At 37.8% G+C, this 25,873-nt stretch overlaps 1 protein-coding gene across 1 annotated transcript; it reads left to right on the top strand.

Annotated features, from left to right (window-relative positions):
- Window positions 1-24,155, top strand: CEP152 (centrosomal protein 152). The gene is made up of 26 exons (XM_071755239.1): window positions 1-192; window positions 1,261-1,383; window positions 1,990-2,090; window positions 2,329-2,395; window positions 2,607-2,948; window positions 3,423-3,585; window positions 4,288-4,425; window positions 5,329-5,468; window positions 5,733-5,933; window positions 7,321-7,468; window positions 8,735-8,826; window positions 9,634-9,788; window positions 10,345-10,552; window positions 11,384-11,494; window positions 11,642-11,772; window positions 11,937-12,065; window positions 12,206-12,341; window positions 13,033-13,212; window positions 13,641-13,901; window positions 14,361-14,492; window positions 14,834-15,484; window positions 16,316-16,484; window positions 21,092-21,373; window positions 22,114-22,270; window positions 22,514-22,617; window positions 22,856-24,155. Exons 2-26 carry the CDS (start codon window positions 1,297-1,299, stop codon window positions 23,692-23,694), a joined length of 5,124 nt encoding a protein of 1,707 aa, XP_071611340.1. The 5' UTR covers window positions 1-192; window positions 1,261-1,296; the 3' UTR covers window positions 23,695-24,155.
- Window positions 24,156-25,873: the final 1,718 nt, after the last annotated feature.

Genomic DNA, 25,873 nt, shown 5'->3' with positions numbered 1-25,873 from the left:
GCGGGGCTGGCGGCGCCGCCGAGCGCGTGCCCCCTGCCCGCCTCCCCCCGCGTCCCGGGGCCGGGGCGGCCGCCGGTTGGTGCCCGCGGGTGTCAGTCAGTGCCCGGGCCCGGTTGTCATGCGGAAGAGCGCGGTGCTCGCCTTTGTTGTGCCCCGGTGAGGCGCGGGGCCCGCGGCGCTCGGCGCCTGCAGGTGAGTCTCGGTACTCGGGGCCGCCTTCTCCTTCCTCCTGCCCCGCGGAGGCCAAGCCAGCCAAGGAGGTCCCGGCGGGCGATGCTTCCTCGGTCTCTCCGTGAATAACGGCGGCGGTCACCCCCTCCGGGTGCCGGCGCTGAGGCGGGGGCCGGCGGGTTGGCCTCAGCCGCCCTGTGGCGGGACGCGCTCCTCCGTCTGCCCTCGCCATTTGCCCCCCCCTGAGCCCCCGCTCCCTGTGGGTGTTGCGGCCCTGGAGGCCTCAGGTGAGGCAGTGGAAGGGAACGGGGATGGATTCGTTCCGGCGGCCTTTAGCTTGTGGGGTTGGGAAGGGCTTTACGGAGAGAGGAGGAGAGGACGGGTGGGCTCTCACGGCTGAGGTGGGTTTGGGAGAAGGTGGCTGAGCTGCTTCAGCATCGCTCTGCCAGAGGGGTGGCAGGTGGCGACGTTGTGGTCCCGGGTATTTTAGGGGATGCATGGAGATGGAAATTTTTGTTGTCAGGATTCCTGCTAATTGTGTTAAAAAGCTTCCTGGAGTATCAGTGGGCAAGTGGGTCATTTAAACATACCGAGGAAAATGACACGTTATGTCTTTGAGTGTGAGTCTCTTCATTAGGCATTTGAATTTGGAATTCACAAGATACTTTTCCTGTTTCCACGATATATTTCCTATTTTTCCTGTTGGAACTATTATCTGGATACTCAAGCAGCAGCATACTTCATTTTTTGGTACAAAATAAAGTTATTTTCTAGAAATAAATGAAGCAACATTTAAAAAGAGACTGAACTATCAGCTCTAATGTTCCCTAAGTGAACTTCAATAGTTTCGTAATGTCAGCGTAAGAAAAGCCCAAATAATCTGTTTGAAATGCTGCATTCCTAGAAACTGGTAGCATTGGATATACTGAGAAACGACAGCTCAAGGGAATGATACAAGCAATATGCAATGTTTGTTTAAAAAATGTGGTTTTGTGTGTGTTTGACTATAATTCAGGAAGTGAGTGTGATACTTTTTGTTCCTCATCCCCTCCCCTTTCACCTGTGTGATGGTTTCCTGTCTTGCAACAGGTTTTGCTTGATACTCAGAAACATTACTAGAAAACAATGTCGCTTGACTTTGATAGTGGGGCCCTACAAACTCAACATGAAGATGAAGACTATGACCAAGAGGATTATGTAAGAGAACAAGAGGTAAAAAAGAACAAATTATTTAATTTGAAAACTTGTGCTGCATCTTCAGAGCCTTGCAGTGTCGTACACAGTGGCTGGAAGGCTGTTGTTCCTTGCCTGTGCAGTAGATCACGTTCAAAAGGCTGGTGTCACCTGTGCATTGTATTTCTTGACAGGTTTTTTACTTATTATGAATACTTGGAAAGCAACAACTCTCTTGAAAATCTGATTAGCTTATAAAAGAATGAGGAATAATTATAATCAGAATTTTAAAGCCGATTACAAATTGCATACTTAATTTCTAGAAAAACTGCATTCAAATGTTTTGGGTATTTTTTGGATTTGAGATACTCCAGATATATATTCTTTTTGATTCATAAAAGGAATTAGCAAAATAGGTTTAACATCAGTGTGCATGATGGTTTCTTACAGAGGAGCAGATCATGCTTTTGTCAGGTAACCTCTAACTGATACTTCAGTGTTCACTGTTTAGAGTGCAACTAATGTAAAGATAAATGGAGGAAGAGAGCCAGCATTTTGTGCAAGTGTCCTGTTTCACCTGCTGCTGAATTTGTATGCATTGCTTTGAAAAGCTTATTACAAGGAATGTTGTTTGTTCTGTTTCAGCTGCAACAGCTGTTGACAGACCTTCCCCATGATATGCTGGAGGACAGTGGAGACCAGCTATCCACCTATTCAGACAGTAGCATTCATGAGGCTGAGGAACAGTAAGGCATTTTGTGTAGTTTATTATTTATTTTGTGTTTTTGAGCATAGATCAAAATCTCAGCTGATGAGGTGTGTAAAACCTGTAGTGCAATTTGCCGTAGTGGTTTGTGTTCCATGAGAAACAAACTAGATACCACTTAAATTAAGGAAGATAAGGTTTTGTTTGTGTGGTTTTTGTTCATTTGTTTTTTTCCAGAAGTTACAAGTTACAAAATAAAGCAACTTTTGTTTCTCCAGATCACATGAGCCAGGGAAGCACGATGGAAGGTGGAATGACCATCCACTGATAACTGATCCTCAAAATGTAAGCTCTATGAGCAGTGATTTAATTAGTTGGAACTACTTGTTCACAATGCTAAATATTACTTAAAATTACTAGAGAAATATTTTATGTAGCATGTTTTGCTATTCATTTGAAGTATTTCTAACTTGAGGGTTGGTAAGCATGGAAAAATGGGGATGTGGGAAAATCTGAGTAGTGAGAGAGCAGTTCTAAATGTATTATATGTTCATAGGGTTATGAACAAGGACAAAATCTGTATCCTGAGCAATTCTTACGTGACCAGCAAAACGATCATGTTGAAAAACATGTAAAGAATTGGACTGGGCTACATAATGAGGAAGAAAAGAAACATTTATATGATAAGGAAGATTACTGTGTCACAAATGGTCAAGAGGATCCTGACGATGTGTTTCTTAGTAGAGATAAGTTCAGTGCTCCAGGCTGCTACCAACAGAATAATGTGTATCATTTTCCTGAAAACTTCAGGCCGTACACAAATGGCCATAAAACAGAATTTAATAATCAGCCAAGTAAAATAATAAATTTTCCAGATTCTTCAAAGGAACATCTCCAGGTATTTCAGAAGCTGATATGTTTTTCTTTTGAGTAATTTTTACAGGTCTTTTACTATTGGTTTTAATACTTCTAAATGCTTTCAGTCTCATTACCAGTTTAAATAGTGGTGGGAGGCTTCTGAAGTCCATTTAAAGCAATGAAACGTTAAATAATTGGATTGTACATGTGTGTGTGTGTGTGTGTGTGTGCATGTTACGTTTTGGGTTTCTTTTTTTTGCTATTACTGGCTAGGTAGAATTCCATGAGGTAGAATGAATGTAATTCACTTAAGTGTGTGCTTACTCACTTGATGCTGACACTGTACTGCTCCCCTGAAGTGGGAGCTTTCATGACAATTTCTCTCACTCTTAAATGGTGTCCTGTATAAGAGCCTGCAAATGAAGAGCTACTACAGATCTTATTCATGTCACCTGCAAAATTAAAGACCACAGTTGATTTTAATTTATTTTCTCCTATGTATATATTGCCACAACAGCAATATGTTGCATCTGACATTGTCAGTGGCCAATCTCCAGAATCCTACAAAGTGACTTATAAACCATACCAAAATGGTGTTCATCAAAACAATCCAGAAGCAACCAGAAGAAATGAAGTGTTTGAGGATTTGCAACATGAATTCTTGGGCAATGATGAAAGTAAGAGCTCGCTGTTTAAACTTGTGTGAGAAGTCCACTGGAACCTGCAGCAGAACACGTGTTGATTTCAGTAGATTTTTAGTCAGGGGGCACCTAAAAGTATGTTGATGTTTATTGTCTCTTGCTTTGCTCTAAGCTTTCATTGGGGTAGCCTTCATCCCACCCCACTCTGTCTAGAAATCAGCATTTTGAACAGACTGTTAAAAATGTATCTTTGGCTAGTGAGACTGCAAACAAAATTATTTCTGATGGCTTGATCTCAAGTCTTGCTGGCACCCTGTCTTGTTTATAATATTGGAAAAAAATAACTTGCTCTACCTTAGTAAACATACCTTGCTTGATGCCACATTGAGCTTTTCTGTTAGGTACACTTCAAATGACAGAACTACTTTGCTTATTATACATCTTGAGACTTAATAGTTGACACAGGATTGTGTGTGAATTCACAGCATGTAAACCTTTATCTGGGCATGCTGTTAGGTTTAAAGTGTATTGGTAGTTCCTACAATTCTTCAGCTATTGCTGCCACAGCAACTTGGGTGATATGAATAAAACAGATTTAAAAAATGAGGCAATTTTGTGGACTAACAGTGAATTTGGCACTGTATGAAAGAAGTGTCTTGTGGCAGGAGTTACTTCTGTTAATTACTTTCTTGGTTAGTTTACTGTGCAGACTTGTCTGTATGCTCTTTAATTTGTCAGATTCAGAAAATATGCAGATTCTTCAACTTCAAGTTTTAAATAAAGCAAGAGAGAGACAACTGGAAGAACTTACTGAAAAGCTAGAAAAGAGTGCACAGCAGATTAGGTATTTGAATCATCAGCTTTCAATGGTCCAAGGTAAAATGTTTTGTATTTACTCTTAGGTTTTATTTTTATGTAGCAACTTTTATTTGAAAACTTAAATTCAGGTTGTGCCTCTGAAGGTATTGACCATATCTGTAAACTTGGGATTACGTGGACCTAACTCTCTCCCCCAAACACTGTTGTAAAGAAAATTCCCTGAACTGGTTTCTGATGGCATAAATGCCTTTGCTTTTTCTGCTTTCTCAAGACCACCACTGTACTCCAGACTCCCCATGTACCAGGCATTAAAAATGAACATAAAAGTGAGAAGTGTGACGAAGTAGCATGTTAAAAGTACACCACCATCCCCCCAAACTAAAATCCTAATGGGAGAAGTGTACATCTATAAACAAAAATTTCTTTTCTGTCCTGTCTGGTTTAACAAACCTTTTCCTGGACTGTATGGAGGGAAGCTCTTCCAAAATTATCCAAGTTGAGGTTGGTGGTTTTCTTGGGTTCTGTTTTCTTATAGAAACAAATAAAAAAGAGTTAGAGAATTAAGAATATAACTTTTCTAATGCAAAAGGAGAAAGGAGAGCAAAAACTTCCATTGTCAACCATTTTGCTGTGTTTTTGCTGTTTCTCCAGGTGGATTGTTTTGTTTTGTCTTTTTAAATGGTGTAAGGGATGATAGTAGCTCTTCCCACTGACAGAAGGGAGCTTACTTCCACTAGGGTTCTGGAGGGGTACAGTGCTTCCAGGTACCAGAGGGAGAAGGGGGTCACTGGGTGGAGAATGACTGAATGTTGTTCTGTCTGCTGCTTGCTGCCCACAGTATGAGGTGGAGGACCTGTGATGAGAGGCTTTGTAGAGCAGGGGTACTGAATGCTTATTCTGCATAAAGTTGCTGGGTGGCTGTCTGTGTTTCTCACACAATTATTGTATCTGTCTCTCTAGATGAAAAGGATGGTTTGGCTGTTAGTCTTCGTGAGTCTCAAAAACTCTATCAGAGTGGAAAGGAACGGGAAGTGCATCTTGAAGGTCAAATAAAGGCCCTTGAAACTCAAATTCAGACTCTTACTACCAATGAGGAGCAGGTACTGTAAATATTTTTAAGCTGTTTGCTGTGACAGGTCTTAGTTGTACTGCATTTTCATTAAGTATAAGGGCTACTCTCTTGAAACACTCTTGATGATCATTGCAGAAGCTGAATATATGGCGAATAGGATGCCTGGGTGGCAAATAGTTTGAAAACCAGGCATTATTTGAATACTTTTAGCAACACAAAAAACCTGAACTGACATACAGAGTATTGGAGGAAAAGTAGAATATATGTAGTTACTCTAATACTTTTCCCACAGATACTGAAGCAATCCAAAGTGGCAGAGGTGGCCATGGAAAGCATGCAGAAGCAGCTGTTAGAACTTCAGCGATCAGATGCTCTTCAGAGGGCCCGAGACCAACACGAGGCCATCATTTCAGCACTCAAGCAGAAGTATGAAAATCAAATATTAGCATTAGAGCAAAAACTTGATACTACAAATTCTGCACTCCGAGAGGAGGTAAGGAATGATTTTAGGATGTTGAATACTGTACTGGAGAGACTGTAGAGCTCCCCATGTTTCCCGAACTGCGCTTCTTGACCCATAATTCTTGTAATTAAGCAAATGGAAAGGAAATTCTACATAAGTCTCAGTATTATGAAACTTTCGTGGTATGTTTTTATAAACATCTCCAAGCAGTTGTGAACTCATATTTTGTACCTAGCCAGTGCAGAGGAGGCAAGAATTCATTGTTTTATTTCCTCTCCTGAGCCTTCATTCTGTGTACAATCTTTTTGAGAGCTCTGGCAAATAAAAGTGGGATGAAAAAAACCAATTAGGACACTGTGTTATTTTTGCTGAAAAAAAACCTTATCTATTAAACAGTCTATTGACAAGCTTTAGTCTCAAAATAATCAAGGTTGACTAATGAATAAGCAGTCACTTTATTTTGGAAGTAGAAATTGAAAGGGAGAGGGGGGGGAGAAGGCTGGCCTTAAGATGGAGTTTGATGTGGATTGTGTCACATGGTTAAAGAGTTTATGAAAATTGCCAGATACTCATAAGAGTCCATTACAGTACCAGATATAGTCGAGTAATGTAGTCTAGGCAGGCCTTTTTTTTTTTTTTTTCCACATAAAGGCAATAAAATTAAATTTCTTTAATTCTAGGTCTGTAAATCTTGTCTGAACATTAATATGCACTAAAATAAACAGTTATATGTTTGAAAAGGTGACTAGCAGTTGCCTGTAAACTAGAATGCACTTCTCAGTCTCTGTTTATTTAGTGCTAGTTACATGGCTTTGTATATACTGCAAAAAAAAGTTATTTATGGAAATAAATTTGAAGTATTTAAAGAGAGATCTGTTTTTGAGAAAAAAATAGAAAAGCCAAGGTACACTGCCTCCCAGGTCTCAGTAGGTAACTGTAAGCAATGCTACATGAAGATCGGCTTTGTGTGTCACGTGAAGAAATTCTGTTCCTTTTACAGGGCATTGGAATTGCTACCCTGGCTTAAATTCAGTTAAAATAAACTAAATTAAGTTTAGGCTTAATATAAATAATGAGAAGGCTTGATTTTTCTGCAGTAGACTAACTCTATGTGATTAATTACAGAGGGTAATCTGAAAACTAACTGCTCTAGGAAATACTGAACAGTTCATATCCTTGCATGTTTATAAATGAGTGTACTTACTGTCTCCTGGTGAAAACTTCTCTTTGATGCTGTAAGAGATGACTTGTCAGCCAAGGATGGAATTTGATCTGTGATTTAGCTGACCTCTGCCCCTTTAGATGTGTGATAGATTCTTTTCGTCTATGTCTTGTATTTGTTGGTTCTTTCTATATCCAGAACTGTCCTAGGTGGCTAGGTGTTTGCAACATGACTAAAAGTGATCTCTCTTCCTAGAAAGAGCTTTGCAAAAATCTAGGAGAGCATGTGAAGCAACTTGAGAAAATGCTGGAAGAAACCAAATGTGAAAAAACTGAAATAATAAATCGGTTGACCAGAAGCCTTGAAGAAAGCCAAAAGCAATGTGCAAATTTACTGCAAACAGGTCAGCCTTTTACTCATACCTCACTTTTCCTTGCAGAAATGGTTTCAGTCTTTTGAAGTGTGAAATTGCACATCTGCATTCCTTTTCAAGTGGAATCAACATTAAGCTAAATGGAACTAAATGTGTACTAGACCATTTCCTATGCAGTACATGAGTCAGACTTAAATGAAATTTAGTGAAGTCCAGAATGAAGTATAAAATCCAATAAAAATAAAAAAAACCTGAAACACCACCCTGGAGCCCTCTTCCCCACAAGGCTCAAGCAATTAAACTTTTTAATACGTGTTTTGTGCTGTGTATGTGCAAACTTAGTTTTGTACTAAATAACAGCCTTTGAGAACAGGTTACTTGTTTCTGTGTTAGACTGGCAATTCAAGTCAAATGCCTAAATTTAAATCTCAGTGAGAAAAGAATTTTGTGTCTGAAGTCTGGTTCTGGGAAATTTCCATTGGTAGGAATGGCATATGATATGTTCTGCCCTGTGTATTCCTTTGAATACAGAAACCTCTTCATAGTAGTGTATTTCTTTTCATAGAATCCAAACATCTTAACTAAATGAAATGTCTGTCTTCATGGATTCAAATTAAAGAGCATCTTTTTGAGAACTGTGGTCATCTGGAAGAAAAATGTCTCTAGACAGAGCATAAAAGTCGGGATAGAGAATGAGAGAAAACTTATTGGATGTGTATTATGTTGTAAGCATGATAGGATATTTAAAAAGGGTGCAACTGCCAAGTGAAGAAAGGCAGTGTTTTTTCTGTGCTATATTTCCCAAATCCCTGAAAGTGGTAACTCTGGCAAACAGATTAAGCTAAATTTTTCACCTGGGGAAGAAGGGAAGGTGGCTTGATTTTTCATGGTGGTCATGGTCCTGTTCCTGTTAAACTTTTGGGACAACCACATGATGTAATTTTTTATTATGGTGAGCTACAAGAAAAGCAAGCATCTGGCATGTCTTCTTCCATCATGGTATTTATTTTAAAGCTACTATTAAAATTCTGGAAAAACTGAAGCCCATGTGGTTCCCAAACTTTTAAAAAAGTTGTAGGTTAAATTTGAGACCTGTAGTAACATTCACCTCCTCAATTCAGGTAGAAATATTCTTGTCTTAATTATCTGTATTTTCTAATAGTGAACTCAAGGAAATAGAAACAGAGTAATGCCAATTACCAGAGTCAACATCACTATTTTTAACAGTGATCTTCTCCAGATTGTGTGGTTTTTCTTGCATATTTATGACTTGTTTTTTCTCTCTTCCTGCGATAGGCTCGATGCAGGAGACAAATCAGTTACGGTTTCAATTGCAACAGTCTCAGTCTGCACACATGATAAGCAACAACATGAACAAGGCTTTGCAGGTTACTTAACTTTATTAAGTATTTTACTGTTTATATTTTAGGAGGGCAGGCATTATATAAAGATAGCAGGTTGGCAGCTGAAACTCTTCCTGTTGGGCAAACAAGTGTGTGTCCTTTCAGTAGAGGACTATCCACTGCTTCATTTCTCTGCATTTTATGTTTAACACTTTGTGTGTGGGGGTTTTGTTTGTTGCACAAATCTTATATCATACATCTATCTAACCTGCTTATGGGAAAAACAAAATGTAAATTCTGTTTGCTGGGGATCTTGTAACTTAATTACAGGGATAGTTGGAGATAATATGATCTGAAATTTACCTTTTGCCATCAAGAGAGAATGCTAGAGAGTCCTCTGTAAAATACAGCTGGAAGTCTGTGTTTCCAATTAAGTTGATGCGTTATCTTTGTGTTATCTTTGAAATTATGAATCCTAGTTATTATAAGAATAATGTGCTGCTTTTCCAGCTAGGTATTCTTCTGTTGTCATCCATTTTACCATACAAGGGCAGCAGGATAGAAGAGTGAAAATAATAATAATTAATTTCATATATGAACTGTAGTAAGAAAAATACCCTGAGCAACAGGAAATATTCCCTAATTTGTAGTATTAACATACTGTTTGCTAGAGGGTATAAAAAATGGTAGCACAAACAAGTAAAACTAACACTATATGATTCAGGTAGATGCAGCTAAATGCAACTGTATTTAGAAAGAAAAGCTCCTTTTATTTTTTTTTTATCAGAGGCCTGATGTCTTTGGTTGGAGTTTCTCTGCTTGGTGTAATTTTTTTTGGTCTCTTCTTTTAAGGAAGAATTAATGGAACTAAAGGAAGAAATAGCTTTGTATGAATCTGCAGCCAAGCTTGGAGTATTTCTGAATGATGCAAATGGAGAGCTGCTTGATGATTCCTATGTAGATTTGGGAATTAAGAAAATCACAGGGAAGAAACCAAGATTCTGCAGGTATTGAGTGGTTTTTATTTTGATTTTTTTTTTTAACAATTTTTTAATATTCTTATTGTTGAAAGGCAAATATGAAATCCTGAAGAAATTACAGCAGTAATAAATGTGTAAGATGGTCTCAGGAGATGGACAGGTTTTTGGTAGATATTTGAAATACTGCATGTGTTGCCTGGTAATCTGTAAATTGGACTAATATCATAAACTCTTCCTTGGATTGCATGTATTAAAGCATGGATACCTTTTAGCTCAAAGATGGTGTGTGGTTACTTAGTGTTAAAGCCATCTTTTAAAAAAACATTGGAGTTGCCTCAAAATACCTCAGATCATGTGAGAATGAGTTGTTTGGGTAAACAGATGAATGAACAAGTTTACATTAATTGAAGCTTGATGAAAAAGCATGTTTTTTTGTGTTTGTGTTTTCTCATTCTTTTTGCTATTAACTCTTAGACCTCTCTATTTCTGAGAGCATTAGTTGCTATTCTCTTTCCTACAACTACCTTTTACATAAATATTTTTTGTCTTTTGGATACTGAACCAGTTGTGTTTTCCCTAATAGCGCAATACAGAAAAGAGATATGGATAAAGAGCTCTCTAAAGATGAAATTATTGTAGAATTAAAAGCTGAGATGGAACGTTTATTGAGCAGTAATAAAATGAAGAGAAAACAGGTTAATCAATTACAAAATGATCTTAAAGATTGCCAGAAGACATTAGAGGAATACAAGCAGTTGCTGAAAGCCGAAAAAGCATCAAAAGAGTTAGAGGTTTGTTCTTTTACACTTTTTTTTTTAAAGTAAGGGTGCACTGGATTTTAGTGATTGAAGCCAACATTTAAACCTCTTCTGAAAAGAGGTCAAAGGACTTAACTGCTGAGTATTTGTAGTAGTGAAGTTAATTTGTCTTTCATCTAAGGCAAGTATTGTCATTTGAATGATACTTTGTATCACTTGTGAAAAAGAAACTGAGCAGCAGAATTTGGGAGGTCTGTGTCTTATTAGGTGTGTTCTGAAGTGGTGACTAATTGCTGGATAGTCCCTAATGGCCACTGTGCTTCTTTCAGAACTAAGTTTTAAGGGAGAAAGTAGGTTTTCTTTAGCCAAGAAGACCTTATTTCTCTTAGAAAGGTGATGGTATGATTAAACTATACAAATGAAACATTAAACAGGCTACCTTCACTATGTAGTTTGATTAACAACAAATGTCTTGGATATTGCATTTCTCTTCACCCCATTATTAACTTCCCTGTATGAGTTGATCAGACTTACAACATCTGCTCTTGTAATCTATACGTTGTGGCCTGGACATGGGATAGCAATGTAATTGGCTTGACAAGTGTGCTCTCTGTTGGATGGCAGTAGCCATTCATCTTGCAAATACAGTGTCAAGTGGTTGCTGCTTTAAACTTTAATGATATTATCAGTTTCAGTGATTCATTTCAAGTAACAGTGATACTATTATAGCTTGCATTGCAATAATTTCCTTTTTTTAAAAATTTTTTCTAAGTAAATTTTTTATTCGACAGTTTTAACTTTTTAAAGCTTTAACCTCTGAATCACACATAACCTTAAAGTTATCTAAATGGTGTTTATTTTTAGACTGTCACAACTCTGAATGATACTTTGGCCAGTCCTTCAGTTTCTGATAATCTTAAAGAAGAAGTTCTGAAACTCAGAAAGGCTAATGAAACTTTGCAGCAGGAAGTTGAGGTGAGACAGAGATGCTGCTTATCCTTACAAAAAAAACCCCAAAACAAACCCAAAAAACCCACCAGAAAAAGAATTCACTGTGCTAAAACCTCCTCTTAGAAAGGGTTCTTTACAACCCACCTAATTACTTGACCCTTGTTTGTCCAGAACCATACTTTGACTATTGAAAAACTGAAGGAAAATGAGGAAAAACTGACAAACTTAAATCAAGATCTTTGTTGTCAGATGAGAAAGATGGTTCAGGATTTTGATCAGGATAAACTAGAAGCCATTGACAGGTAAGAGTGTTAATTCTGTTTATTCCATCTATGAACTTTTAGCCTGCATGTCTTATCTTATACCAGCTCTCAGGTACAAGGGGACATCAGCATTAGAAGGCTGGTTTCTTTCTTAAGGCAAAAAGGGGAAAGAAACCCTAATATTTCCTTTCTTGACATTATAGGTGTGAAAGAACTTATCAGCAACATCATGAGGATATAAAAGCACACTTTGAGAGAGACCTGTTAGAGAGATATGCTGCAGAAAAAGCACAGCTCATTCAAACATATGAAGAGACCATCTCACAATTCAAGTAAGACAATTTTTTTTTTTCCACTTTTACTGAAACTTTCACATTTCCTGGCTGGTCTTAAGTTCTAGTTACACTTTTTTAAAAGCAGACAATGTCCTGTGAGTGTAAAAACTAATTAATAATCAATCTATCCTGTGGAGGGCTGACATAGAGGAGCTGAACAGAGAGATGACTGCAGTGAAGGAATGTTACATCAGAGTCTGTGGGGAGAAAGACATCTTGGAAACTACTTTAAGGCAGAAATTTGAACAAGAACAGCAGCTGAAGGAAGAGAAGGTACTAATGGAAATACCAATAAATCCCATAAGTATATGTAATTTCAGTTGTTTTGGGGAAGGTACTCAGAAGAGATGCAGCCATATCTCAGAAAATGAATACATGTGGCCCACCAGTTGTCAAGTTAACCTGCTGTTGTGTCCTGGGATTTAAAATACTGTAGAAATAACTTCTTCCAATAGTTGTTCATTTTTATAATTTTGACTCTTGAAGATTGTTTAGTCAGCAATGAGAGGTTTTACACATTTTCAAAAAGAACCCAGCCCAAAATGTATTTTTCTCCCTATATAAAACTGATCTGAAATTACTGTGCTTTTTAAAGTAATAATGAATCCAGGCTGCTATATTAATTATAAACTTTGTTTTTCTAAAGATACCAGTATGACATGGCTGAAGTAGGTCAATTGTCTTGCTAAGCAAATGCAGCAAAAAGGTTCAGCTCAAAGGGTACTGGGAGTAAAATAAAGATGCTTGATAAGAAAATTTATTTCTGAGGAATAGCCTATAGTAACCTCTGATATGCCTTAAAACACCTCTTTTTGAGAGCTGAGTATCTTGTCTAGGTAACATCAATGAGATCAGTGCACAGGCTCCAGGGAGTTAATAACTTGTCTCATGTTTTCCTGTCTCATAGCAGTTGACTGTGCCTTGCAAAATACTTTACATTTATTTTAAATTTATTTTTGCCTAGCTCAAGAGACAGCTAGTGAAAGAAAAAGAAGATGCTCTCAACCTTCTGAAGACTGAGCTTGAAGAGAAATACAGAAGTTCTCTGACAGCAGCAAAGATGCAGTGGCTGGAAGAAAAAGAGCAGCAGGTTGAAGAGAAAGTTGCATTAGCCAGAGTTCACTGGGAGAAGGAAGAAAAAGAGGTGTGGAAGCAGGGGTTTAAATCTTTGGCGGGTTTTTTTGTTTGTTTGTTGTTTTGGGGGGGTTTTGGGGTTTTTTGTTTATTTATTTTTGGAAGGAGAACTTGTATGTGGATAGACTTATGAACTGTTACTCTGCCATTTGAAGTAGCTTTTTAGGATCTGTCATTATAGGAGCCTCTGAAAAAGTTGGTAGGTGTCTGTATCCTATCCCTCAGAAGAAAACTGTGATAAGAAATCAAAAACAAGTCATTCTTTATCAATCTCTTTTTTTTGAGCATGTTTTGGGCATGGGTTTTTTGTTTGTTTGTTTTTGTTCTCCTGCTAGGGAATTTTATTGTTGTAAGCAGAGTTTTGTTTGTTAAATACCAGTGAAATTTTGGTCATTAGGACACTGGGGAGATTTTCTTAAAAAATATTTTTTTCTTTAGAATAAAACAAAAATAGAAAGAGAATGGCAAACTAGGCTGGAAGAAGTGAGAAGAACTGTAGTTGAATGTAATGACTGCAGCAGCCAAACTGACCAAGTAACAGTTGTGGATGAAGCTTCAACTGAAGAGTTAGAAGGGATTGTTGAAGACCAGAGGCTGCAGATCCAGAAGGCTCTGAAAGAAAATATGGTCTCTGCAGAGGCCTTAAAAGAATTAGAAATAGAACTGGAAAATAAATACCATAAAAATCTTGCCAGCCAGGTAACAAAGAATTGTGTTCTCTGCCTGGAGCCTGTAAAACTGCCATATGCAACTAAGTCACCTAAAAAGAAATATTTTCTCTTTCACAAACTTTTATGCTTAGTAGTTTATACTTGCTTTATTAGAAATATATTTAAAGAAATTCTGAACAAGCTGTAGCAAGTAGTTTGGTTTTTTTATCTGTTAATTTCTTCACATGTTTGGACAAATTTTGCATGAATTTCTAACAGTGCTGTGTAAAACTGACTTAGAATTTATATAATTTTGTTAAGAAAAATAAATACTCATTTTTTGATATCCTTTTTGCATCAAGAAATGCAGCAGATGCTGCTGGTCTTTTAATTTCTGTAAACCTAGGCAATCCTAACTGAAGTCTGTCCTTTCACTGCTATGTGAAAGTGATATTAAAAATTTATTCAGCGGTGGTGACTGAAGTAGGGGTTTTTTATCTGCTTGTAGGTAGATGCAGCTTTAACTGAAGCTCATGCCAGATGGCTGCAAGAATTAACAGACCTCAAAGAGTACAAAATAAATCTCAAGCTAGAACAAGAAAAATGGGAAAAAGAACACCAAGAGTCTGCAGCAAAACAGGTAGCCTAAAATATATATATATTGATAACATATACATTGATAATATATATATAGGTTATATATACATATATAAAAAAACATTGATAAACAGTTCTCTCTTCCAAATCCTAGATATTACTGAGGAATAAATGTAGACATAGTTGGAGAATCATTAAGGAAAGATGTTTCTAATTTACTTTGTTTCTGATCTTTTTTTATTGCCTGTATAGGATTATTTATTAAATAGTTTGAAAATCTCCTACATGTTGATGACTCTGGGTTATGGTTTTTGTGTATATATATATATATATGTATATGTATATATATGCATATATTTATAATGGCTGTTACATATTCACCAGTTAGCCCTAGTTCTCTCAGCTGCTGAAGAGAAATGGAAGAAAGAATATGAAAATACAGAGAAATCTGGGCCAAGAATAAAAGAACTGGAAGAAAAGGTAATTTCTCTCAAGAAGGAGTTGGAGCTAAAGAATGAAGAAATCCCTGCAGCTGTCAAAGCAGAACTAGCAAAAGCCCGTGCTCAGTGGAACAAAGAGAAGCAAGAAGAGATCCTGCAGATACAACAGCAGAATGAGAGAGATTACTGCTCATTCTTAGATGATCACAGGAACAGAATTAAAGAGGTACTTGCAACAGCAAAGGAGGATCTTGCAAAGCAGAAGAATGAAATCTCCATACAGAAGGAGGCAGAAATGAAAATGTTACTAGACCAAAAGCAGCGAGAATGGGAGGCTCAGGAAACAAAGAGACTGCAGGAGAAAATTAATCAGTATGAGGAGAAGACGAAGGTTGAGCTTGAATACTTGTTGAATGAAATCCATGATGAACTAGTCAAGTGCACACTTAGTAAGCATTCTTGGAGGGATAAGTGTTTTGATGCTCATGTTCAATTTAGCCATCAGTGCAAAGACAAGCTGAAGGCTTGCTTACAGAAGGCGTACAGAACCACAGTTTACACAATTGTGGAAAAGGAAGAGCAAAAGTGGAAAAAGGTAATAATTCTGTAAATTAAAAGTGCCAACCAGAAAGGGGATTTAAGAAGTCAGACTCATACTTGCTTTCCCCAAATACAAAATATCAATGTAATCCTGAGAATCCATCATTTGATTTTAGTGACAGCTACAGTCCTTCAAAACTGTAATAGTAAATAGAATAGAAAAGTAAAGAGAGGGGATTTTTCCTATACCTGATGCATCTTCTGTAATAGATGGACATCTTTACAAGATGGCCCAAGATGGCCACTTGATAAACTGTTTTTAATATGCTTTTGAACTTCAAAAGGTTGGTTGACTCAAACCACCTTCTCCAGCAAAGTCTCAAATTTCTTAGTAATGTCTTCTCTTATGCTGCTATAATAATAATAAGCAAAGGAGTTAATTTTTCTAGATTACTTTCATGCCCCTCTATTGCCTTTATTTCTGCAGATACTCTAAATGGGCACAACCCCTTTTTCTGCTGGGTATGCCTTTTAAAAAGATAAATTAACTTCAGCTATTCAAAGACACTGTATAGCTCTATAACATTAAGGGCAACTGACATTTCCAAAATAAAACTCAAGACAGCTAGGTAGTGCTGTTGCAGTGAATTACAATCAGTAAAATTTCTATATTCTGGAATACACATCTAAATTTGAACTGCAATCTACAGTTTTATTGCAGGTTTAAAACATCCATGTTACAATTCCTATAGCTCCTTGGTGGCCAGGTTTGCTTGTTTTTGTGCATAACATACTACTCATCTAATTTAAGATGGTGTGGAACACTTTTTTTTTTTTTTTTTTTCCTTGGTATGTGTTATTTTCAGAAAGTGTTTCTCAATTGCAGAAATATGAAGAGCTACTGAATAATGTAAACAAAGCAGAGTGCTCTCATCAGCCATGTGGTAGAGAATCTGGGGACATGACAAGACCTGTGTACAACACTGAACACACAGCAGAAGCACAAAGGAAGCCAAGAAGACAGCAACCCTTGCAGGAAACCAGAACAGACAAAGGTATTGTTTTGTTTCTTTTTAAATCTGGCAAAGGTGTATTTTACAATTAAATTCATTTAATAATAATATTTAATGTAGTCAATGTCTTTTTGAAGATGCTGCTAGCTAGCTAATCAGTGAATATTTGGATGACAGAGGAAGATGCAATTCTTCTGACTGCAATCTTTTTTAATATCACATTACCTTGCACTACATTTAAGTCACAAATTGTGCAACAAATGGTACTAATCTTCAGATTACTGGTTTAATTCTAGATCTTGAGGCTTACTCTTATTAAATGATAATTTTTTGCTTTAAAGCCTTTCTTCAGGAGTAAAGAAAGAGCTGCCATTCCTTCTGCTGGTGTAAATACTCTTTGGGGGTTGTGGGCATGAATTCTAATGCATTTGATGTTCAACAACTCATAAGCAAGTCATTGTGATCATCAAGAGCAGGGTATGGTCTAAACTGTGTCTTGTAAGTGGCTACATCAGAGCTTTGAAGAATAAATTGCACTACTTGCTTTTGACATTGGAAAAGACAAGGAATTCTGCATTTATGTAAATTATATTATGTCAGAAATTATACTTCATCTGGCATGGTAGTTTTTCCCAATTCTTTTGATCAATAATATAGTTGAAAAATGTGAATTCCTGCATGATGTTTTTTTTCTCTTGGATTTTTTTTTGTTTATTTTGTGGCTTGCTTTTTCTTTCTCCCTCTTCCTTGCCTCCCACACAGCCCCTATATATTCTTTAGCACTGTAGCTCTTACCAAAGTTGTCACATGTACTACAGCAAAGCTGGAGACAGTGAAGCTGGGGAAAAAGCTTTGTGGGAGGCACAGAAATCTCTCTTGGGCCTTCTGTTTAGTTTGAGTTCTTATGCAACCGAAAAACATAAAGCAGGAAACCCCAAGGGAGTCTTTGGCTTTATGCCTATACTGTGGCTTGAATTCCTTCAACACCAAAATAACAAACCATCTATAAAACACAGAACAATACAAGCAGTGCAGATCTTCCATCTCCAGAGCTCCATGTCCTGGTTATAGAGAGCAGCCGTTGCTCTCCTGGAAGTAGCCCAGTCTTTGTGAATTTCTTAGCTTAACAAGACTCAGCCGCATCTGAGGCTTCCCAGCTGAGTGAATCTCCTTCAGCTGACTTCAAAAGACCCTGCTTGACTGAGGGGGGGCTTATTTTGTTTTATTTTAGTAAAAAAAAATACAACCTACAAGCCTCATACTGCTGACTGAACACTGAGATCATCACTGATGGGATTGTGTTGAATCTCTGAGGGCTCAACAACTTGATAGGTGATGCTGTACCTTCTGTAAGAGGGTTCCAGCCTTTTGAGTATTTTAATTAGACTACTGTCTTATGCTTTCCAGCTATAGAAAGACTAAGTAACCATTGGCCCCCTGATTGGTTTATAACTTTTAGCAGTTACTGTTGCAGGTCAGAAATGTACAAAAAGGAACCTTGAGTCTCAGGAAGTTTTTTGCTGTGAACACTGCTACCAGGAGTTTGAAAATAGAGAAACTGTGAGCCAGGAGTTGAAAAAAGAGCTGCAGATAGCCCACAAGTGTCTTCAGTTTGCTGTGAAGGAGCATAAAGCTAAGTCAGAGCAAATCCAAGGTTAAGATTGTTAGTGACCTAAAGACAACTTTAAATGGTTTTGCCTTGCATGGGTCATCTGTTGCATGATTTAGTTTTCAGTGGGTGGAATGGGTGTGTATTCATACTTGAAAAAAACTAACACCGCCACCCCCAGTAATAACCCACAAACTTGTCTTTTCTTCTCCCTGTTCAAGATACACCCCACTCTCTTGACTTTACATGTTAATTACTGATTTAGTGCTTTGTGTAACAGGAAAAGAACAGGGGAAAACTGGATGTGTGGTGGATGATCTTTGAATATGTGTAAGAGTGGATCTCATTGGCCATGAAGGTTATACAGATAATGCATGTGTTTGCAAATACATATATATGCTTATAAATGCATATAAGTCATGGAGGTCTTTAGCTGTCATCTTTGGGACTGTAGTGCTACTATGCACATACTCATCCCCTCCATAGTGAGAGTACAGAGAGCAGTGTCCCCAAATGATACTTGGTTCCTCTTGGCACCAGTAGTAGTAAGCTGTTGACCACAGTTTTCTTGTACCTTCCCACAATCAACAATAGCTTGAAGCTCTAATTCTTTTATTTACTTATTTGGGGGTGAATATTGACATGTGTTTTAAGTAGATTTTATTCAGTCTCCTTGCCTTTTAAATCAATATTTTATTTTTCCTTTGTTACTTTGAAATAGGAAATAAATGAGAGACTGCTTCTGGTTAATTAGTGGTATTAGCCAATACTCTTGTTTCAGACATACTCCACTGTCTGTGGTGTAGTGTTTTTTGCAACTGCTTTCTCTTTCCTGTCCAACATATTATTTTTGGCATCTTTAATATCCATATCACTTTCTGTGAATAGACTGATACTGCCTGGTGGTAGAACCTCCCTGTGACTTGGCCATCAGTTCAGGCAGTTATAAAAATGTCTGACTTGATGTCAATACTTGTGTTTATTATAGATGCTGTTGCATCATGTACATCTGTTTATGCTTTCAGGATAATGGACTTCATCCTTTATTGCTTTATTTAACTTGGAGAAGTATCTGACTGTACTAAAACCTGGGCTGACTACATGACAAAGTCTTTTCGGCAAATCACACTCCTTTGCAATACCTGTTACTAGTCAGGTGGTTGTGTCTCCCTTTATGGGCCTTGAATATAGGCTTTTCACTCAGAAAATTATATTGATTCATCTGTCTCTGACAGCAACAAGAATTCCTTTACTCTAGGTTTATTTCTGAGAGAATTTGTAGGAGGAATGCATGCACTGCTGTGTTCCTATACTCAAGAACTTTTTCTTTCCTACATGAACATATGAAGCACATTTCCCATTCAGTTGGTATCTGAGGAACTCAATCCCCTTATTCAACTGTATTGAAGTCAGCAGAGGCCTTTGTTTTAAGGAGCTGAACAAAGAGAATGATATTTTCTCTGAAGGAAAACATGTTGGTAGTTGAATAAAAGGATCATTCTCCCCGCAGTGTTTTAATCAGTTGAAGCTGTATGCAGTAGTGTTCAGGGCATTTTTATTTTTTTTTTTTAGGCTCTCTTTAGAGCATTGCAAAAATTGGACTTCCTAAAGGTCCTGGTTCAGGAGAGGTTCTGAGGATCAGTAATTGTACAGAATGTTTGAGCATGCCTCTGAAAGGTCACTGTGGCCACTGTAAACAGGTTTGTCAGATGGTCAGCTTGAAGAGAGCAGATGTGAGGCAGTAGGTTGTACCAAGTGACTAAACAGTCATATTTGCTAAAGGCTGTGGTTTGTGTGTCTTCATGTAGGGTGGATTTTTTCCCTTTTTTTCTCTTACTGAAAAGTCTCAGTTGCTTGCTCTACTAAATTTTGTGCTCAATGAGGATGAGTAAAGTGCTTTATGTTTGTATGAGAGTTTTTTGCCAGCTTGGAAAAAATGAGCAAGGCTGGCTGGGTAGGTTGCACTGATTTGTGTAATATGATTTCTGTGCTCTTTATTGACAGCAGTCTAGCATGTAAACTTTCTTGGGGATTAAAGGTTGAACAATTAGAAGGCTGTTAACAAAATAGGAGGCTACTGCTGTCATTGGGGTCATCACAGACAGAGGTCTCAACTGCTCAAAATGAGATTCAGGTCAGAAATTGGGATCTCCGAAGCCTATGAATTGCTTCTCTCTGTATTATAGGGTGGCTGCTTGCTTTTTGCTTTTCTGCACATCCTTCTAGAGAAGGAAGAAATCCAAACTTCTCTGTGTCTTTCTTAGGGCTCAGTTCTTTATATTCTACCCGTGATAACCTTGAGTATTCTAGAAGGAAGACTTTGTTTTTCTTTAGGACATGCTCTCTTTATTGGGGTGACAGTCTTTGCTTTCCTTAGGCCACAGTTCATATGATGACTTCTGTGGCTGGGTGCAGACATATCTCCAGCATTCAGTGTAAGTGTTCAGTTCATGTTGCTTTTCTTTCCTAAAATAGGAAAGCTATTAATCAGCTGCTGATTTTTACGGATCTATCAAAGTTTATCCCTGAATTTTTCAAGTTATGGTAAATACCTGTACCCTGTTAAGAAATAATCTTTTGCTTAGATTAGGTAGCTAGAAACACATTTTAAAGTTCTTTAACTTTCAGATGACCCACATGGACTTTCTGTATGCCATCATCAAGTGTCTTCAGTGCCACATTGAAGTCCTAAGCTCTGGGCTGTCTTCTTATTCTTTGTGTTGGCTCATTATAGTATTTGTATGCTTCTTAGTAGTATTAAGCAGAGTTCAGCATGGAGGTCCAGTCTTTCTCTATAATATTAGTAATGGCATATCAAGGTTTTCATCTTATTTAATTACTTTATGAGAACTTTTATGTTAAGGATTTATTAAAGTCTACTGTGTTGGATTCCCATGGGCTTGTTATTGCAACGTCTGCATGTTTGCTGATGACTCTTCATGACACTGAGCTCTCATACCAGAGACAGCAATGTATGCACTATCTTCTGTTGAACTTGAATTTAGAGAAGTGTAGTGAATTATGGTTCATTTTGTTATAGAAAACAAGAAGGTCCTAGAAGTTCTAATTGCAGAAAACTCTGAGATGAAGGCTAAACTGAGAAACCTGGAATCACTGCCAAGGTATTTTTTTAAAAAATTGAAAGCTGATTTTTTTTTTTTTTTTTTTTTTGTAACATATAAATTGTTTTTCTTGTTTGGTGTGACTTACATGCATTTCAGGTCAAAGGGAGCTGTCTTGAAACCTTGTACATCCTGTGACTCTGTGAAAGGTCTGGAAGAATTGCGTGCTCAGTACATTAAAGCTGTGAACAAGATTAAATGTAAGTACCAAAGTCTTACCAGAAAAGTTAGGAAAGCAAAAATTATTTTCTTTGTCACTTCTGCCTCCTACAGCCAACTTGCACAGGAATCTGACAGGCAAATTGCATGAGAATTAAGTTTTTTCCTTCTTACTAGAGTAAATGTGAGAAATGGAATTTCCACCATAATCTTGAACAAGATGAACTGTGGTGAATGAAGCCTTGTTATACCATCCTTACTTTGTTGCACCATATTATGACTTTTAAAGTGGTAAAGTGTACTTTGAGAACAGATCTTATTTTTCCTGCAAACAATCCACTTATCCTGCAGCTTGTACTGAGGGGGAATCTGCTTTTCTCTTGTGCTTGATCCTGCCTTGTGACATAATTGGCAGTTTTCTGGTTGAGGAAGGAGGGTTAAGTGTAGCACCAGATGCTAGTTGCACTGCCATTGAATAACTCTTAGACATGCATTTTACCAGCCAACGTTCCCTCCAAATCCCTGTGCCTAGTGTTTTCTGTTGCTGATGAAGATGCAGAACTGGACAACTGATTTCCTGTCTGATGCTTCATATTGACTTTGGTCTTCTGTGGCATTTATCCAGCAGGCAACACTTGGCACACGGATTTGGGTGGAATGTTGGCAGATAATCCAGGCCCCTGTTGACTTGCTCCAGGTCTATTAGATAATCTCAGCTTGTAGTGTTGGTTTTTTGCCCCCTCTGGAAGAAAGCTTATGTACTAATGCAGGGTGTTTGTAGGTGATATGCTTTGTTATATCCGTGAGAGTAAGGAGCGAGCTGCTGAAATGATTAAGGTGGAGGTTTTGAGAGAGCGTCAAGAGACCGCACGGAAAATGCGCAAATACTACTTGACGTGTCTGCAACAACTTCTTACTGATAGTGGGAAGCCTGAAGGGTAAGTACAAGCATGTCTGCAAGTTACTGTTGCTTTTGAAAGAGGTCTGCAGGTGTTTGTCCACCTTGACTTGAAGTCCTGCTTATCTGCTCAGATTGGCACGGGGTCACTCTTGAGCAGTCTGGCAATACTATCTTTGCAGTGTTCTTTGACTCTTGCTAATATTACTTTAAAATGCAGAATTGATAAGGAATTACCCTTGAAGTTTAACTGGTTTTGTGTGTCTTCTGCAACTCTTGGCAGAGCTGAAAAAAAAATAATGAATGCTGCCAGTAAGCTTGCTACAATGGCTAAAGGGCTTGAAACACCTCTTCGACACATTCACACAGGCAGATCTACCCACTCAGGTATGTTGGGTTATGGGTCTTCTCTTCTTGCTCGTATTGATTTAGTGCATGTAGTCATGCAAAGGCAGATGGACAGTGAAATACTATTTATTTATAATCTTGCTAATGGAATGTAAGTATAAGCTGCTTATTTTGACAATGCTTACAGTTCTTTATTTAAAACAAACATCAGAACTTAGTTTTTCTTCCAGCATTAACATTTCCTTCAATTAATCTATTTCTTCCTCTCTTCTCCTAGCTCTGCTATTAGATTCAGATCTACCACCTGGATCTGAGTACTCAAAAAGAGACCACGTGCTTCAGACTAGATCAAACCATATGGAAAGCAAGCCATGTGGAAGAAGAATTGCTGAAAAAGCTAAGGATAAAATTATTCAGAAGTGTGTACCATGTGACTTGAGGCAGCAGTTTGATGCAATGCAGACTGAAACTCAACTTATGCTACATGAAACGGTGACTTCAAATATTCAGAATGGGAGTAATTCTAAAAATCTGGATGGTGCTTCAAGAGAGACTCTGCCAGAGTTTTGTCTAAAGGAAGATGGAAGAAAAGAAAAATACGGCCGCATTGTAAATACAGACAAAGGACTTTTGTGTGCTGCTAGTGATATAGTACATCAGAATACTACTCCATCTGTTTTTCAAGTAACACCAGAAAATAAGCATACACCCATCTTTACAAATGCCCATACCACGCCTGGGTCAACTCCTCATATTCTTAAGAACAAGGAAGAAAGAATAGTCTTGAAAGATGATACATACATTCAGTCAGATGGGAAATGGAAATCTAGATCTAAAAGAAATCAGGAATTTGGTGGTCAAGAAACTCCAGAAAGGGATGAAGGAAGCTGCAGTGAATGGAGTTCTGTGAATGGAAGCCTGGATCTGGATCACAGTGACAGGCTACTCTTGTATCCTGAACAAAAAGCCAGTACTCATGTCCAAGCACAGACTGCATACTATGAAGAGTTTCCTCATGTCAGGTCATGTTCCCCTGCAGATGAAAATGTTGATTCTTGGAGAGACCTCACTAATGGCAATGGCAAGATTCACAGTACAGAAAGCAAGTACCAGTAGAGGCCACCTGGTAACAAACTCAGAGCATATTTAATTCCTCAGCTCTGCCAAATCAAATTCTGCTGTCTCACAGCTCAAGGTATTGCCAGATTCAAGTGTAGGAAGATGTTGCAACAAAAGCTTCAAAGAAGATGGTGTGGGATTCCCAGTCTCTTCAGCAAGATAGTGGTTTTGGTAGCCCACTTCCTAACTTGAACTGGTATCAGCCATTCCTCATTTGAAGGAAAAAACCATGACTTGATATTTAAATAAAAGTGTGAGTGGGGAAAACCTGTTTTGTTGTCTTTTTCATGATCAAAGTTACATAAAGTTACATAATTTGGTGTTATGTGAACAAATTCTACAAAGTGATTTGCAATATTAATGTTGACATTTGCTTACTTTTGTAATAACAATTTCATAATTGTTTATAGTGTATTATATACAAATTTATTAAATATAATATTTTTATATTAAGCTTAGCTTGTTGTAACTTGTGGAAATCTTTTTAAATGCCTATGAAAATTCCTTCAGAGCTCAATAAGGGATATTTTACTATTTGTTTGAAGTAGGTATTTTAAGTGACTTTTTCATTTCAAAGAACCCCCTTTAAGCCTCTGTGTGCATTTCCATAATAAAAGCAAAAATACTTTCATTTTCTTTATTACATTATTATAAGAAATCAATTTTTGGTATACAGCAAAAAATAGATCATACTGGGCAGAGAAAAGGTAGGAATTAGAATAACCATGTTTTGCAGGTGTTCCTAAAATAGCATAGGTTATCAGTGTAAACTGCAAGTGTAGTCATGTTGGGAAGCTTCTTGTTTAAAGGCCTTTTCATGTTTTGTACAGAATTATGGAATGTATCTACTTTTTTCTAGATTCCTTGCTTTCCTTGGAGTAGCATTTTGGTGGCAGCATTTAATTTCTAGCGATAGTGTGAGGGAAGCTCTGTTCAGCTGCTTGCTTGCACACAGTGTGATTAAATCATACTGGCTGCAATTAATACTGTAGTTATAGGTCAGCAATTCACATCAACAGCAATATGGGAAATGCAAACAAAAAGGCTTTGCTTGCTATTGTTCTGTGATAGTAGGAAAAAAACCTGTTCTCAAAGGTGATGTGTATCCCTTTCATGTGTAATTACATTAACTGCCGTAAGGATGCTCATTTGGTCAAGAGTTGAGCAGCACAGTCTAGACTGAGAGTCTTTTAAGACTGAGAATCAGTTTTAAGAGGAAAACAGTACAAGATTTCTGTTGAATCTTCTGAAGAAGAATGTGTTTAACTTCCTTTACAAAAACATCTTGCCTGTTTGTATTTCAGGCCAACTGGCAAGGCAGGATGCATTACAGCTCTTGGTACACAGGTCTGGTTTGTGACTCGAGACTTTCAGGCAATCTAATAAGTAGGTTCTGAATTTCTTGGTGGCCTTTAACATTGCCCATAAATCCAGCCCCACTTCCTCTTTAGTGAAGGTGGGGTTTGTCATCGCCAGTGGGAGCAAACTGAGGCCACGAGAGACCACTTGTGCCTAAACAAACATGGGCAGTGGTTAACTTCAAGGGCCAAATTCCGAGCTCTTAGCTGAGGAAATAGCTGTGGCCTTGTCTGCAAGGGAAAGTTTTTACTAGTTGTCCTCTAAGCCCCATGTGGAAGCTTATTTTTTTCCAATGATGAGTGGCTTTTCTTGGTTGGCTTAAACACTTTCCCAAATTGCACAAGGTAGAAAAGCAGTTTTATTCTGAGTGAGAGTTATTTGTACAAGTGCTTAAACCAATACGTTAGATTCATTCCTCAGACTAGTCCAAAAGCCTTCCCTGGATGAAGAAAGCCTGCATCTGTAAAACTAAACGTGCAGTCCCCTGTAGTACATCCCTGATGGAGCAGCTGAGGGCCCATCATCTCACTGGTGTGGACCAAACATACTTTTCCAAGTAATTCAGAGATGGGTTCCACAGCTTCTCTGTTGTTGCTCCCCAAAATGCTGTGCTTAGTGCTGATGTGCTAACTGCTTTTAAAATTCTCCTAAAATATGTAACTTTTTACAGGATGTTTTGCTTTATTTCTGTTGCCATGTTTAATGATGTTTGTATGCATAACTTTTACTATTGTTTCTCTATAGCTTTTAACATTTTTTTCCCGTGTTTTAAAATGTCGTTGGTTTCACTGCAGAATGAAGTACTTAATCCTCCTCC

The sequence above is a fragment of the Heliangelus exortis genome, chromosome 11, assembly GCF_036169615.1.
Source record: "Heliangelus exortis chromosome 11, bHelExo1.hap1, whole genome shotgun sequence".
NCBI lineage: Eukaryota > Metazoa > Chordata > Aves > Apodiformes > Trochilidae > Heliangelus > Heliangelus exortis.
This window is presented reverse-complemented; position numbering and strand designations above follow the sequence as displayed.

Bases quoted from the DNA above. Each gene is read 5' to 3' on its own strand.
- CEP152 (XM_071755239.1), top strand. From the start codon at position 1,297: ATGTCGCTTGACTTTGATAGTGGGGCCCTACAAACTCAACATGAAGAT. The intron at 5,469-5,732 runs GTACTGTAAATA...CTTTTCCCACAG, and splicing joins TTACTACCAATGAGGAGCAG to ATACTGAAGCAATCCAAAGT. The intron at 10,553-11,383 runs GTTTGTTCTTTT...GTTTATTTTTAG, and splicing joins AAGCATCAAAAGAGTTAGAG to ACTGTCACAACTCTGAATGA.